Source organism: Pseudopipra pipra, chromosome 1, assembly GCF_036250125.1.
Source record: "Pseudopipra pipra isolate bDixPip1 chromosome 1, bDixPip1.hap1, whole genome shotgun sequence".
Classification (NCBI taxonomy): domain Eukaryota; kingdom Metazoa; phylum Chordata; class Aves; order Passeriformes; family Pipridae; genus Pseudopipra; species Pseudopipra pipra.
Window position 1 is genome coordinate 43,617,245 of NC_087549.1, and position 15,582 is coordinate 43,632,826.

Consider the following 15,582-nt stretch of genomic DNA (forward strand, 5'->3'; position numbering starts at 1 on the left):
AAAACACACTTGAAAATAAATAAAAAAAAAATCCCTTTAAGTAACTAGTTTATAATTTCTAATAAAATTCTTAATATTTTTAAAAACAGATATGTAATTCTAAGTATTGATGAATTAACTTTCCAAAAAGTTTTTAAAAGGAAAATTCTTGAATTTTAGGAAGAAGTGAATCTCCTTAAATTTTTTTTTTAAAACTCCCAAATATAAGAACTGAATCTTCAGCTGCTGCAGAATGCCATCTCTGTATCTTTATCAATGAAATTTTGCTGACTCACCCCAGTTTTGCACCTGGAGTGATACTATAATTAATTTTAGTCAGTTAAATATTTATTTATTCTTTGCATCTAACTTCTAAAATTATATTAGTCAAAGTCACTTTCATTTATCTCTAGCCAATATTTCTTCTATGTTGTATATTCTTCTCCAGTCAATGGGCCATCTCAGTGAAAAAATAAAAAACAGTATTTAATTTTAGAAACTTTGCAACTAGCTAAGAAAAAATAAAATAAACAAAAACATGTTACAGAAATATCATCTTCTCCTCTGTGGAAGCTGTATTTATATTTCGCAGGAGGGAAGAATAGCCCTAATGCTGCATTTTAAAAGATAATTAAAAAATTCTCACATGCTTGGGTCTTGTGTCTTAAGTTCTCTTTGGAATGAATTTTTATGGATGAGTATGACTCTTTAAAAACGCAATTGTAATGCAAGTGCAGACACAGAACTATAATTTTACCCACAACTTCTTATACTGGGGAATGACTGCCCTTGATAACTGCTTTATTGAGTTTTACTGCATATGACCGTGTTATGTGAAGCATAGAATTATGTTTTCATTTCCTCCTAAAGAAATAAAAAAAAATCATTTTATTTGCTTCAATACTTACTTTTCACCATAAAACCGTTCAAAGAATTTTTCTTTCCAAGGTTCTGTTTTCTTTTCCTTTTCAATCTCTTGTCTGATGCGCAACTGCATTTCTGGTGTAAATTCTCCTAAAAAACAAATACTAACATATTGAATAAAAGTTGTCAAGGATTAGCTTAATATGGGTCATGACAGATTACAGATACAAAGATGATGTACAGTGATTTCTCTTACAGTCATCCAACAATGTCAAATGAAAATAATGAAAAACAAAAGTGAGTGTGACATAGAAAGATTTAATTTACCATATAACATCAGTAGTTCAAAAGTACATTTGTGGGATTTAGTTGCATGCGTTTATGTTTCCAAGGCTGACAGTGATAAAAATGCTTGGGGTTTTTTTAAACTGTCAAAATGAGCTGCTACAGCAAGCTGTAAAAATGTACTCTAAATTCAAAATGGAATCAGCAATTTTTCTTTTGCTGAATTACTGGTGTATTACACTTTCCATTCGAAAAGTATTTCTCAAATGTAGAAAAAAGATACACTCTTCATAAAAACAATTAACCTTGGGTAAACCTGAGAAAAAGCAAATAGTTACCTTCTGCCAGTCGCTGTTTCCACCCTTGTGCTGCATATGCAAAGAATTCATTATTTAGAGCAGAACTACTGAGGCGCAAAACTCCATCACTTCCCATCTAGAAAATAAGCCGATGGTAGCAGAAGATATTGTCAGAAATAGCATCAGCTAAGATTACATCAAAACAGAGTTTCAATTAGGGAAAATGGGGAGGGATAGGGAGTGGGAATAACAAAGAAAATGACTACCACTAAAACACCATTTTCATTATAGTCACCACTGTAAATGGAAGTGAACTAATCCAGCATCAACTCACTCTCTTCAGTCATTAAGTGTTACTGATGATAACTCAATTTACAAGTGATTGATATGTTTTAATAACAGACCTCTGTCTTGAGCCTATGTCTAGAGGCATCGTACACAATCAAAAATCAAGATCGTTATATACTTGTGCATCTGTCTGTAACATGGTACAAAACAAACTTATTAAATGCAATGAAGACTAACTTTGCTGTTTCTAAATAAACCTAACACTCATCCTCACTAATAAGCTGGAGTGGCCAAAGAATGGATGACAGGTATCCTTAGCACCAGAACTAATATAAACTCAGCACTGAAACTGAAAAGAGCTATACAGAAAATTTTATACGCATCAAAAGTGAAAATTGTGGAAGAACATTATAATTATTTTTATTTTCTACATCTGTCAAACATTCAATGGTAAGACAACATTAAAAGCATTAATCACAGTATTTTCTACAGTAACTTTTAAAAGCAATCCAACTATTGTGTTTTCTTCTATCAAAAAATTTAATGCATTATTTTCAGGTTTCTGCGGATATATCTGGTTACTGAAGGAATTCTAATAACTGGAAAAAGTAATTATATAAAACAAATTAGCAGTAGGTATCACCTCTAGCATAATAATTGAACAATAAAAACAAATTAGCAAATACAAAAGAGAAAGAGAAAACGGCAGAAGAAGTAATGTTACTAGAACAAACACTTTCACTATTTTACATCCGTCAAGGTAACTAAGAGATAAATGTTTGACAACAGTATTTGTAATCTAGCAGTAAAAAACAGCACATTTTCCAGCATATTAACAGATGGTTTAGCTAAGTAATATCCCCTAATTCTCAGTGCTTGTTTCACACAGGAGCCAGAAAGATGCAGACGTGTCAGAAACATTAAATGGTATTTTGCTGTAGCTCCCTTGCTGAGCTCTATACTTCACTGATAACACAGGCCCTTATTTGAGAATAGTTTTTACTTACTGCCTAGTTGACATCCCGTCCCACAATTATCTCAGAAGAATAAACCAGAAATATGTGAAGTAGTAAACAGAGAAATAGTGAAAAGCATGGACTCTAAAAAGCTGATAGTGCTAAAGGAATTTGATTACAGCAAGAAAACAGTATGTGTATGGTACTAGGGTCCCTCAGCAGGATATGAACCTACAGCACTGCTGCTGGTGATTTCCTGCTATATGGCATTGTTTTGCCAACACATCATAGAATTTGCATTTAAGTGGGGTGGATATAAAACATTTCTCATGATGTGGGCTGTGGAACACATGCATATTAATCACAGGTAGGCTATGACTATTAATCACAGGTAGGCTATGACTAATGCTCAAACTAGAGAAAAACTGGGAAGAAACAGGGAAACATGCAGCAGAAGCAGCAAGAAAATAAAACCAGTGAGGTGAGAAAGGCCAGAAGGAACATTTATGTATTGTATAAATCATAATGGCATGACACATTATCTTCTTTGTGCACAAATCAACTTTGCCAGAAATATTAAATTCCAGAATTAATATACTAAAGTGAGATTTTTAAATGCCAGTGCCTCTTGCACTTGAACAAACAAACCAGTAGATGGTCAAAACCAGCACTTACACAATTTCCTAAAAATGTCAGATGAGAAGTTACAAAGAAAAGAATCACAAATTACTAAATAAACAATTCTTTGGTCCTCAAAGAAAGGTGTTCAAGCTACCTTCAGATTCAATACAAAAGGAGATGAAATAGAAACACCCCCTTGTTAACATAGGTTATACTCCAACCTTCAGTAAATTAAAGATTTTGTCTCTAAGCCTATCTGTGTCTTGCAGAAGAGTCATACAGACATGAAATTCTTTTATTATCATATTTAACCACATTTAACTGCAGGCTATCTCTGCAAGGCATGGACCTTCTGAAATGCTCTGAAATGCTATGGCTCAGCTGATGGCAAATAGTGTAGCCATATCACTAGCCAGATCAATAAATGTCATAAGAAAGTAACAAATAGTATACAATGATTTTCTGTTAAATGAGAAAGATGATCCAACTTATCCTAAGGTCATATGACCATTAGATCTCATAGAAAGTTTGAATGTACCACGAGAGGTGGAAATGGAATGCCACTTTTCAGCAGCAATCCAATACCAGAGTGCATTGAACATCATATGAAACTGCAGCCAAGTCTGACTGAGCTATTTCACCAGGATGTGTAAGTCAAGAGCATTATGAAGATTGCCAAGTTATATTAACATGTGAATACAAGAAGAACAGTATTATCTTCATTGTAACCCTGTTGTAACATGAGAAAAGCAAGCTTTGCAGGAAGAGCAGTCCACCTTTCATTTTTGCTGGCTAATATACTTGAGAAGAAAAGTTCCAGGTGTCTGTGTGCAAATTTCTTAAGAAGTTTGGAAAACAAATGGTGAACCTCAAAGTAAATGCTAGAAAGAGGTTCAAACAAATTCAAATGTGAACTAGATCACCTGAGATAAAAGCACAGGCTGGAACTTCAGAGCAGAAGGCAAATGTTAGCAAGTTCATGGACAAAGCTCATTAGTTCTTGTGGACCAGAAAAAAATGCCAAGTAGAAAGTACCTGTGAAAGAAAAAAGGGCAGGGAAAAAAGCTCCCTGAAGAATAGCAAAAAGGGAGAATTAGAAGATTGAAGTGGGTTACCTAAGAAGGAAAAATACTACAGGTCAACTAACAATGGAACAACAGTACATTTGTGAACTGTATCAGAAAATGGATGCACACTGCACTGACCACTTATAGATACTGACTGCAGCAGCTTACAAGTGCTGGGGAACTACGTTACAAGACTGAAAAGACGATGCTAAGGATGCTTAGGTTAAGAAACGTAAGAACGACAAGCTCAACAAAAAGTCACTGCCTGACTTCATGATAGACATTGCCTCTGATGAACCGGCAGAGGAAGACCTTTCTTGAGACCTGTGCTTATGGGACCACATAACTTATGGAAGATTTATGTAGCTGGAACAACCGAAATCTAGACATAAGAGCATCTAATGATAAAGAAGGTAGAAACACACTAATTAGAGGAGAAGCTTTCAATGATCTATTTTAACATGACATGAAAGAATCATTTCAGGCTTAAACACTATGGAGGGATGCATGAAACTAGTCATCATTATCTAGATTTGGTGCACATATAGATACCAATGGAAAAAATGACGGAAATAAAGAATTGTCCAGCCCCAGTGACTTCGCCAAACTTGTTCAGAAATTTGAGATCAAAGAAAATGTTTGCTGGGAATGGAGCAGGAAGAATTTACTCAATCAATTAAAGCTCAAAGAGAAAAGGACAAGGACAAAAATCCTAAAGGAACTCATAATAGCCAAAGAGATTAAGTGAATGAGACAGAAATTTTCCAAATGTTATAAGAAGAAAAAAGCACTAAGCAGAAAGCAGATCCACTACCAAAGGAGGGAAACAACCCAAACTAAACTAACAAGAAGTTCAGTCGTTTGGCTATTTTTGATTCACTTAAAGATTTCTACACAGGGAAAAACAATCTGAACAAGTTTGAACAGACAAAAACCAAGCAATTTTACATCTGTTGTGTTTAAAGACTCTATCAGAAACTACAAAACTAACAAGGATATTTCATCCCTGTCGTGGCTTGAACCTTGTTTTCCCCCAGAGGCTGAGAAAAGTGGTAGACCCCAAGGGGTGGAAACCCTTGGAAGTTTTGAAATTCTGTCCAATGGGCGCTCCTGCAGAAATGTAAACATATCACAACCAGACTGGAAGAGATGAGTTGTAGTTTGGGTTGTTGGAGGAGAGGTGGCCATGTTGTGAGCCACGAGGAAGGGGCTCTAAGCCCCTTGGGGCCTCTGGCCCCCTCCCAGCCCCTGGCTGGGGGCTGCAGGGACCTGGAACAGCATAAAGCTGGGCTAGGTGCCTGTAGTTATGCCGGGAGATGTTCTCTCCATGGGCACAGAGCAGCAGCCGACGCTGACCAGAGAAACGGTGGCAGAGAGCCAGGAGATAAGACCTGAACTGAAGGAGCAGCAGAAGCAACAGCAACATGCAGCACTACAGAGAAGACTCCTGGAAAGGGAGAGAAAGAGAGCCAGCAGCTGAGAGACAGAGTTTGGGGTAAGAGTGTACCAGACCCCCCAAAACTCCTTTGAGACCTCCTGGAAGGAGGAAGATGATGGACTCTTACTTGAAAGAGCCTTGGAGTGCTACAGCACTTACAGAGAGGAGCTGAGAAGCTCAAAGGCGTCCTGAAGCTGGACCAGGACAGCCAAAGGAATGTGGAGGAGGGCTTCGCCCCCCCCGCTGCCTGGAGACAGAGCACGGAGCTCTGCAAACGGGAATTTGAATCCCCTGAGGAAGGGACTTTCACGAAGATGCCCCTGCATTTCGTGATATGCCTGTGGTGATGCGAGTCTTGTCCCTGCTGGCAGTCCACAGGTGAGGCCTTCGCTTGGACCGAAGGAGAGCCGAGGGGCTTGGAGACCCCCTTGTGTATGTTGAACAGAGATCCAGCTACAACAACCCAGTTACTGCTGCATGAAGGACAGAAGAGATGCTGCTGCTTAAAGACTGGAAGGGATCTGTCCTTCTTTCCCTCCTGGACTTTTATTTGGAGGGGAGAAGAGATCTGGTCCATTGTAAATACTATATGTCATGGTAGAGACAGTTGCAATCGTGTGTATAATGTGATATGGTATTTATTTGTACAGTCATTGTAATATATTCCCTTTCCCCCACTTTGAGTCTGGTGTGTTTTGTCTGGAAAAGCCCATCTCACATGAGGCTGAGATGTGGGAGGGGGGATGGAGCTAGGGAATTGGATTTTGGGACTATCTCAAACCATGACAATCCCTCTTCTCAATACTCTAGTCACGCGACACCAGGCTGATGTTTTTATGCTCTGTTAAACTTGGAAGGACTAAGAGGTCATCCTTCTACAATATTAGCTAACAACCTCTACTGAAACCTTCTTTTTTTTCCTCACCTGGAGAACGCATTTTCACCTAAAGTCAAAAAGTTAAAGTGGAAATTGAAAATTTTGAAGCCCAGGGGTGTGTTCACTTCTCTAAGCTCTGATGACAGAAATAGCACAATTAACCACTAGCTCTAAATTAGAATTTGAAGAAACATGCCAATAAAGCAGTTCTTAAATACACTGTTAATTTTTATGGTATTTAAAAACTGCTGTCCAACAGAGACAGTGTGCTAATGACCTGGAACAACAAAAATTTCTTGGAAAGTTTATGTTTTATTCTGTTGAACTTTACGTTTCTTTTTTCTCTGATTAAGCACAATGCTAGAATTATGTTTTCTAATTAGTACTTCTATGCAGAATTCACAATAGCTTTTAAAAGTTCCTCTTTTTATTGAAACCAAACAAAAAATACCCAATTCCAAAACATATCTGCTAAACTCCAGCATCTGTTTGCATCACAGAGCAAATGTCAAACATTCTTATCAAAAGGAACCGAGTAACCTTTCTAGAAAAACTACTTCCATTATTCTCCTCCAAGTTTCACTGAAAAGTCTCTTCTGAAAATAAGGCAGGGATTATTCTTATAGCTCAACCTGAAGACACATACTGGTAGTTTTATAGGGATACAGCAAGTACTGCATAGATGTGTACTGGTAGGTTATCTGATCTTGGCTAGAATCTTAAAAGACAAGGAATTAGCAAAGCCATTATTTCTCTCTTTCAAATGATTCAAAATTCTCCCAACGTATTTATTAGACTTCTAATGATCCCCTGTAGGCAGTTCCTGCGTAGTATATTTCCTACATGAAAGTTTATGTGTGAACATCACGCCAATTTGACCAGAATCATAGCATAGTTTGAGTTGGAAGGGACCTTTTAAAGGTCATCTAGTTCAATCCCGATGCAATGAGCAGGGACATATTTAACTATCACAGGGCCACATTCACAATCAGGTGTCTGAGAGCCTCACCCAAACTGACCTTCAAAGTTTCCAGGGATGGGGTCATCCCTATGGGCAACCCTTTCCAGTGTTTTAACACCTTCTTCATAAAAAAGATTCTTTCTTATATCTAATCTAAATTGACCCTCCTTCTGTTTCCATTACCCCTTGGTCTATAGCAACAGGCTAAAAAGTTTGTCCTCATCTTTCTTACAGGTCCAACAATCCCAATTCTCTCAGCCTTACAATGAAAATACGAAACAAAAACAAACCAAAAATTAAAAAAAAAGAAGCAAGAGAAATGAAGATTCATCTAAATTGAGTGTACAGTTCCACTCATTTTTTATACACTTTCCACAAACTGCTGCTAACGCTATATTTTATCTTGGGTGAAGAACAATCCTATAATTCACATACTTTCCCAAAGGTATGTAAAAAAAAGGGAAGATATGAGAAAATACATTTTGCTGCTTTTGCATTAAAGCTTCCACAGTATTAAAAATGAAAAATTCAGCAGTGTCTATATCACACACAGGAAAAATGACATTTTATTTATGTGAATGGAGAGACACCACTGCCATTTGTAACATGAATTTGTAACAAATGCGATTCCGCAGTACTGGGCACCAGAATCAAACTGACCTGTGATGCATGTACAGTGCAAATGTAGCACCTGAAGATGCAACCTTAGTGACTGACTTTCCAAAAGCAAACATTTTGAGAGCTAGATAGACAACATGCCAGGCCTGGCTCATATTACTTTTGACGATCATAGAGCAAAAGTTCACAGGTGACAGGGAAGACCAGTATCTATGTTTTCCCCTAAAACCCTCCAATACTAAGAAGAACTCTCTCCAAGAAGCAGAACTGTTTGAATCCAAGTAGACAGAAATAAACATTTAATTTAGGTACTCTGCATCATCACTCTGGAAGAGCTACTCTTTTTCCACTAACAGTAAAGAAAGCATAAAGAAGATCAGACTCCTAATTAGGGCCTCTATATTTGCTACTTAAGCTAGTCAGCATGAAACACCCACTTACAACCTAAATCCACAGAGAACATCAATAGATAAGTTTGTAGTGTACCAGATGCTATCCTGATCCACAAAATCCATGAAGGATTAAAAACTGCTATCAAATCTAATAAGAAGTGATAGTAAGCTCTAGAACAGTTGCAAAACACAATGCATGCCTCTATATGCATGACCTTTTACCAATTGGATGTTACCTAAATACTGACTACTGTAAACCCTGTGATTACTTTGGAACACACACTTTGCTGACTGATATTTGTGCTTTTCATACACACCCATTAAATTTGTTACGTCAACCATGTCCAAATTCGTGTTTGTTGATCCTATAAATTTTCACCACTTCCTACTCGTGATCATGAAGTCTGATGCATTAATTATTCCTTCATGCCACAGTGTCTTTGTCAACAAAAAACCAGATCTCAAAGTGCTTAACACCAAGCCAGGTGTTCACGCTGTAACAGGAGGGAACTGCCTTCTCTTTCAAGGTTCCTACTTTTTAAAATAGTCAGTATACTTACTCAGATTACTTTAGGCACCCAAATACAGCTGTAAGCAATAACTGTTTGTAGCTATTAACTACCTTATTAGGAAACACTGACCTTTGGCCCAAGACTTTTTCAAGGCTTCTGAAACACTATATGGAATGGAAAACAGGAAGTGAAGGTTAGCCCATTTGTGCTGGTTTTGTCTGGGCTACAGCTAATTTTCTCCATAATAGCTGGTATGGGGCTATGCTTTGGATTTGTAACCAGAACAGTGCTGATAACACAAGTATGCTCTTGTTATTGCTGAGCAGGGCTTGTACAGTGTCAAGGCTTTTTCTGCTCCTCATCCTACCCTACCAACAAGCAGGCTGGGGATGCACAAGGAGCTGGGAGGGGATACAGCTGGGACAGCTGGCCCCCAGCTGATGAAAGGGACATTCCATACCAAGTGGTGTCATGCACAGCATATAAAGCTGGGGGGGAAAAGGAAGAAGGGGGTGATGTTTGGCATGATAATATTTGTCTTCCCAAGTCACCACTATGCACGATGAAGCCTGGCTTTCCTGGGGATGGCTGAACACCTGCCTGCCCATGAGAAGCGGTGAATAAATTCCTGGGCTTACTTTGCTGGTGTGTAGCTTTTGCTTTACCAATTAAGTTGTCTTTATATCAACCCAGGAGTTTTCTCATGTTTACTCTTCCACTTCTCTCCCTCATCCCATTGCGGTGAAGAGAGCGAGCAGCTGTGTAGGGCTTTGTTGTCAGCCAGGCTTAGAACACAACACCAATTCACAAGCAAGTCCCCAGGTGATACTATCAAATATCTGTGTACAGCACCAAAACTGGATGCTTGCTACCTGTGATCAGTGGTTTTAGGCCACTTCAGGCCATCAGTGCTTCTGGGATTCTTTGAGAGAGTGAATAGAAGGGGTGACTGCTAGCAATCATAATGAAAACAATATCCAAACTCCCACTTTACAACTATTGTTTGATGACAAAGATGAATATTTGCTATTAAGCAAATTTGCTATTTGTGTTAGCATCAAAGGCATACTGGCCTAGGCGCTACAGCTCTTTAAAAATGTAACTTAGATAGTAATGGAGGGTTGTGGTATTCCTGTCTGGCATTCTGCTTAACATTAAAATAAGTAATGTAAATATCTAGGTGTGACCCAGGTTTCTAATTCCCTATGACCATCAGTAGAGATCTAGTTGATGCAGTCAATGGGGCCTAGAAGACTATTGAGCTGACTGGCATCCACTTTGCAGGGAGAAAAACAGCTCTTAAGGGTCTTTGTTCATGTATTGACTCAATCTGTATCATCTGAAATGAGGGAACAAGGACAACAGAGACCATCTGATGAACCTCATGAAGGTGTTGGTAGGCATGATGGCTGCAAAATCTAGCAATGTCATTGTTTATGATGGTCCTCTACCTTCACTTTAAGAATACTGCCAGAAATGGAGTGGATCAGAAGTGACAAGGAGACTCTAGGAATCATCACGGAACCTAGGGATCTGTTGATAATTTTATCAGCAGATATAATATACTGGGTGATTGTCCTACTCTACTCTGCACTGGTGCAGCCTCACCTTGAATACTGTGTGCAGTTTTGGTCTCTGCAATATAATAAAGATATTAAGTCACTAGAGAGTGTCCAAAGGAGGGCAACAAAGATGGTGAAGTGCCTTGAGGGGAAGCTGTATGAGGAGAGACTGAAGCCACTTGGTCTGTTCAGCCTGGAGAAGACAAGACTGAGGGGAGACCTTCTTGCAGTCTACAACTTCCTTGTGAAGAAAAGAGGAGGGGCAGATGCTGATCTCTTCTCTGTGGTGACCAGTGACAGGACCTGAGGGAATGGCCTGAAGTTGTGTCAGGGGAGGTTTAGGTTGGATATTAGAAAAAGGTTCTTCACCCCAAGGGTGGCTGACCACTGGAACAGGCTCCCCTGGGAAGCAGTCACAGCAACAAGCCTGATAAAGTTCAAGAAGCATTTGGATGATACTCTCAGGCACATGGTGTGACTCCTGGGGACAGTCCTGTGCAGGGCCAGCAGTTGGACTCAATAATCCTTGTGGGTCCCTTCCAACTCAGCATGTTCTGTGATTCTGTAATGAAGTGGTGATTTAATAGGTGCTATGGGCAGAATGGCTTTGGCATCTTCACCCATGTGGTGATGCCCCAAAGTTTAGAGATATGGCAATAAGGTAAGCAAAGATGGAAAATGGCCGTCAGAGAGGAAAGGAACATGCTCTAAAAAACAAACTTGCTAATTTCTCCAAAATTTGAACTTATATACACAGGTCCATAGTATGGGCAAATCAAATACAATAAATCCTATTCTGTGGACCATTGCCAAAACAAGTTTATTTATAAAAGGATGGGTTAAAGAAGAGGCTAATGTGATGAAAGCAGTACATTTATCTCAGTCTTTGATGACTGCATAGTAATGTAAGAACTACAAATGGTACGTAGGAGGACTTGGAAGGTTTAGTTGACAATCAACGTTTTGCCTTAATTGGCAAAATGGAGATCTGATAATTCATATGACTGACAGCAATATAAAAGACTAAAGCTTGTCTGGGGAAAAAAAAGAAAGAAGAAATTATGACAAAATTAAAAAAAAAAAGTCTTTCAAGTAGGTATACTTTCATAAATGCACAATTAGTTGGAAGAATCCCCAAGAATGTGGTGCTAGTGAAAAAGGAGTTAAAAACCCCTCACAGTTCTTTAAATAAACAATGCTGACCACATGGAGCGTAAAACCTCCTGTGAAGGACTAATGGAGACTGTACAATAAGACCACATTGTCTTAGTTAGGACCTCACTGTCGACCTCACAGCATGCAGAGAATGGAAACCCGGTCAACCTACTAAGCAAGAATACCACAGCAGAGCATGGTATAACGGGCCAAAATTAGACACAGTTGGAAGGGGACACATCCGACTCCAGATGAAGTAATTCTATAAGTACATTAGGAGTAAGAAGATTATGAAAGAAAATGTCCACTATGCAATACAATGGAAAAACCAGAGGGATACAAAGACAAAGCTAATGTTCATACTCCCTTTTTTTTTGCACACATCTTCACCACAAATCTACCGGATTGCGGTGCTTAAAACGAGTATCAATTGCAAAAGGGTAAGAACTGACCTTGAACAAGCAAGGAGCTGAATAAATATTACTTAAATGCATTCAAATCATCTGGGCTTGATGGACTAGCCTGTTAAAATGCCAGATATGAATCTATTTCAGAACTGTTAAAAAATGGATTTTAAAGTAGTGAAGTGGACAAATACAAAATTATACATGCTATTTATACATACATAACACACATGTATCACCTGTGTCTAAAGAAGGGTATAAGTGCAGCTAAGGACTTACAGATTTAGCAAGCTTTAGAAGAACTCCATGGCCTACACACAGACAAGCAAATCTTTTTTTGAGATGCCCTAGGCACATTCTGGGCAGACTTGACTCAGAATCTAGAGGGGACCTATAACATTTTGAAGAAAAGTTGGGTAGTAGACTACATATCACAGTGTATCTCAGCTGACACAAGAAGCCTATGTTTAAGTATCTTGCTTCTTCCCCTTGTCTTCACGCTCCAGAAAATATGTGAAATGGTTAAATGGTGAAATGGTTAAAGCACAAGATAGAATCATAGGACCATTTAGGTTGGAAAAGACCTTTAAGATCATCGAGTCCAACTGTTAATCCAGCCCTGCCAACCATGTAAGATATAACACTATACACAACTGCCTGGAAGTTAATCAGGAGTTGAGCAACAGCCAACACAGATTTGTCAAGAATAGGTCATGTCAAATCAGTCTGTTTTCTCTCTGACAGCATAAAAGCCCTTGTGATAGAAGAGAAGCAGCACAAGTTTTATATCTTGACTGTAACAATGGATAACATTTTGTTAGGCAAAACCAGGATACAGAAATTGTAATTTGGTCACCACAGAACTACTCAGAACTTAGGGAACTATTGCTTATTTATTATCAACTGGGAGGCTGTATTTCAGAGGCATCATAAAAAGATGGAAGTAATTGGCAAATAACATAAGTCAGAGAGTGATTGAGTACACTGAAATGTAGAACTTAAATTCAGAATTTTCTTGATGGTTTTGTGAATCCCTTTGAAAACATTAGGGATAAGCAGGGCATTGCAGCAGTGGCAAATGCAACATTTCAGACTCTTGTAGCAATATATAACTAGAGAATTACAAAGTGAAGAAATGAAGTGTCTATGCAATCCTTCTGTGGAAAAGTATTCATAGCTTATGAGCACATGGGCTGATCACAAACTGAATATATGTCAACCTTGCTGTAAAACTGCAAAGAAGGTGAGCACAACACAGTAAGTTACAAAAAGGAGCACTGTGTAAACACACAAAAATTAGTTTTGCTCTCCTTGGTGTTACTTATCACTTGAGCTGTAGTAATATGTTCAATTCTGACTGTTGCAACTCAGAACTGGTACAAAATGCAAAGGAGATAAATGAGACTGAGAACAGATCTAAGGTCCTAGATCTACAAAGACCATATTAATAAGGGCAGCTTCTAAAGAAAAAGAAACAGGGACATGGTAAACTCAGATGCCAAACTGAACAAAGAGTAACAGACAGAATTGCAGCAACAGAGATTCAGATCAGACCCTGAGGAAAAAACTCTCTAACAGTGAAAACAATGAAGCACTAGACTTTAGAGAGGCTGTGAATTCTTCATCAGTGAACAGCCAAAAAACCTTTTAGACAATTTAAAGACAAGCAGACATTGTTGATTCTGTCTTAGTGTAGAGAAGACTAGACAAATTTTCCTTGGCATATTTTCTATGTCAAGATATAAAAGATGGTAAAGAAATTTAAAAATAAATTAGTAATAAGAGTGTTTCACAGTTTAAAAAGCTAAAGGATGGCATATCAAATTTCCACCTATTGCATCATCATTAAAAAGAAAACTGTTACATGCATTTTTCTTCTGACCAATTGCCAGCCTCCATTTTCAAAGACAGGTGCTTAAGTTAGTCTTTGCATTCTGGTTTCCAGGCCTCTAGCCCCTTAAATGCCTTTCCAATGGAGTCAGTCTGTGCAATCTAGTGTACTGACCACAGCTCATGATTCATATCTGAAACAACCTCTCATTTGGACAGAATGGCCTTCAGAAACACTGTGATTTCATAACATAATGGCTTAGCTTGCTGCATGCAATTAAAACCTTAGATTACAACTAGTTTCAAAATATCTTAAATGGATGTCACAGCACAGAGCACTATGCTGTCTTCTGGCTCTTCTTGTACTGCGGACACACTCTCTCAGTTTCTGGAACCATTGTTCTCAAACACAGACCCATTGTATCCACCACCAGTTATGCTTCATGGTGGCTGGAAGGATCCTTACTCACTCATCATCTTTTTTGCTAGCAATTGACAGGTTAAGGCATGCTAAAAGTCAAGGCAGATACTTTCTGCCTTGAGGCTAAGTGTGGCATCCCTGCAGAACAGACTTCTCATTAAGCCCAAGAAACAGAAATTCTCATTGGGAAATACAGAATGGCTGCAGAGAGTAGTATTATAAGGCCATATACTTTCTCCGTACCAATGTTTTCCATCATAAAATGGATGAGGTACTATAAAGTGGAACAGAACTTATTACTACATCTGCCCTTGTTAGTCTCTGGACTGTTCACGTTCTGACTGACACAGTCTTCAGAAACTCTAACAAGATCTGCTTGCACTTATAAAAGCCTAAATTCTCTATAATAATGCAAAACAATCATTATCCTATTCAATACTTTGGCAACCAATGATGACCTGGCAACCAATTATGTCAAGGAGTTCTCCACAGCTAGAGCCCTCACTGCAAAGTAATAGTTGGCAATTATAAAACTAAACTTTTATCCACCTGAAAAGTACTTTTAAATGAACTTGCATGTATTTCTAGTATGAAAATAATTGAGGAAGTTTCTCAATTTTCTATAGAATACTACTGACTGTTCAAGTATGCCACTATCTATCTAAAAGTAATTTTTCCACTTATACAACTACTACTCAAAGAGATTGTGATAAATGGGACCAAACTAAAAGGATGCTCTAACAGTTGGCAAGTCTATAATACAGAATGAGTGTGAAAGCACTTGGGTAAGAAAAGGAAAAGCATCTGTAGTTGTCACAAAAAATCCGTAAGTTCTGTTAAACAATGGCTGCATTTCTGCTGATAGTGTTTCTGCTACACAACTTTATGCTAAGCAAGGATGCTATATTTTTCAGCATCTAGTCATATCTGAGTGGTACCATATGGTAACACTATCACATCAAAGCAGTGGTGGAACTAACCCTTGATAACTGCAAGGAACAGATCATGTAGATAAGGCCTGTAAAAGACCACATAATAGCAAATTACTAGAAG

General features: G+C 38.3%; 1 protein-coding gene across 4 annotated transcripts in view; it reads right to left on the reverse strand.

Annotated features, from left to right (window-relative positions):
• Positions 1-15,582, reverse strand: part of ASXL3 (ASXL transcriptional regulator 3) — a 134,318-nt gene that overhangs the window by 17,621 nt on the left and 101,115 nt on the right. For all 4 annotated transcript variants that reach the window (XM_064654143.1, XM_064654129.1, XM_064654119.1 and 1 more), the window contains 2 exons: positions 1,467-1,563; positions 888-993 (listed from right to left, as the gene is read on the reverse strand). In XM_064654143.1, the coding sequence (XP_064510213.1) occupies positions 888-993; positions 1,467-1,563 (203 nt within the window). The remainder of the gene's footprint in view (positions 1-887; positions 994-1,466; positions 1,564-15,582) is intronic.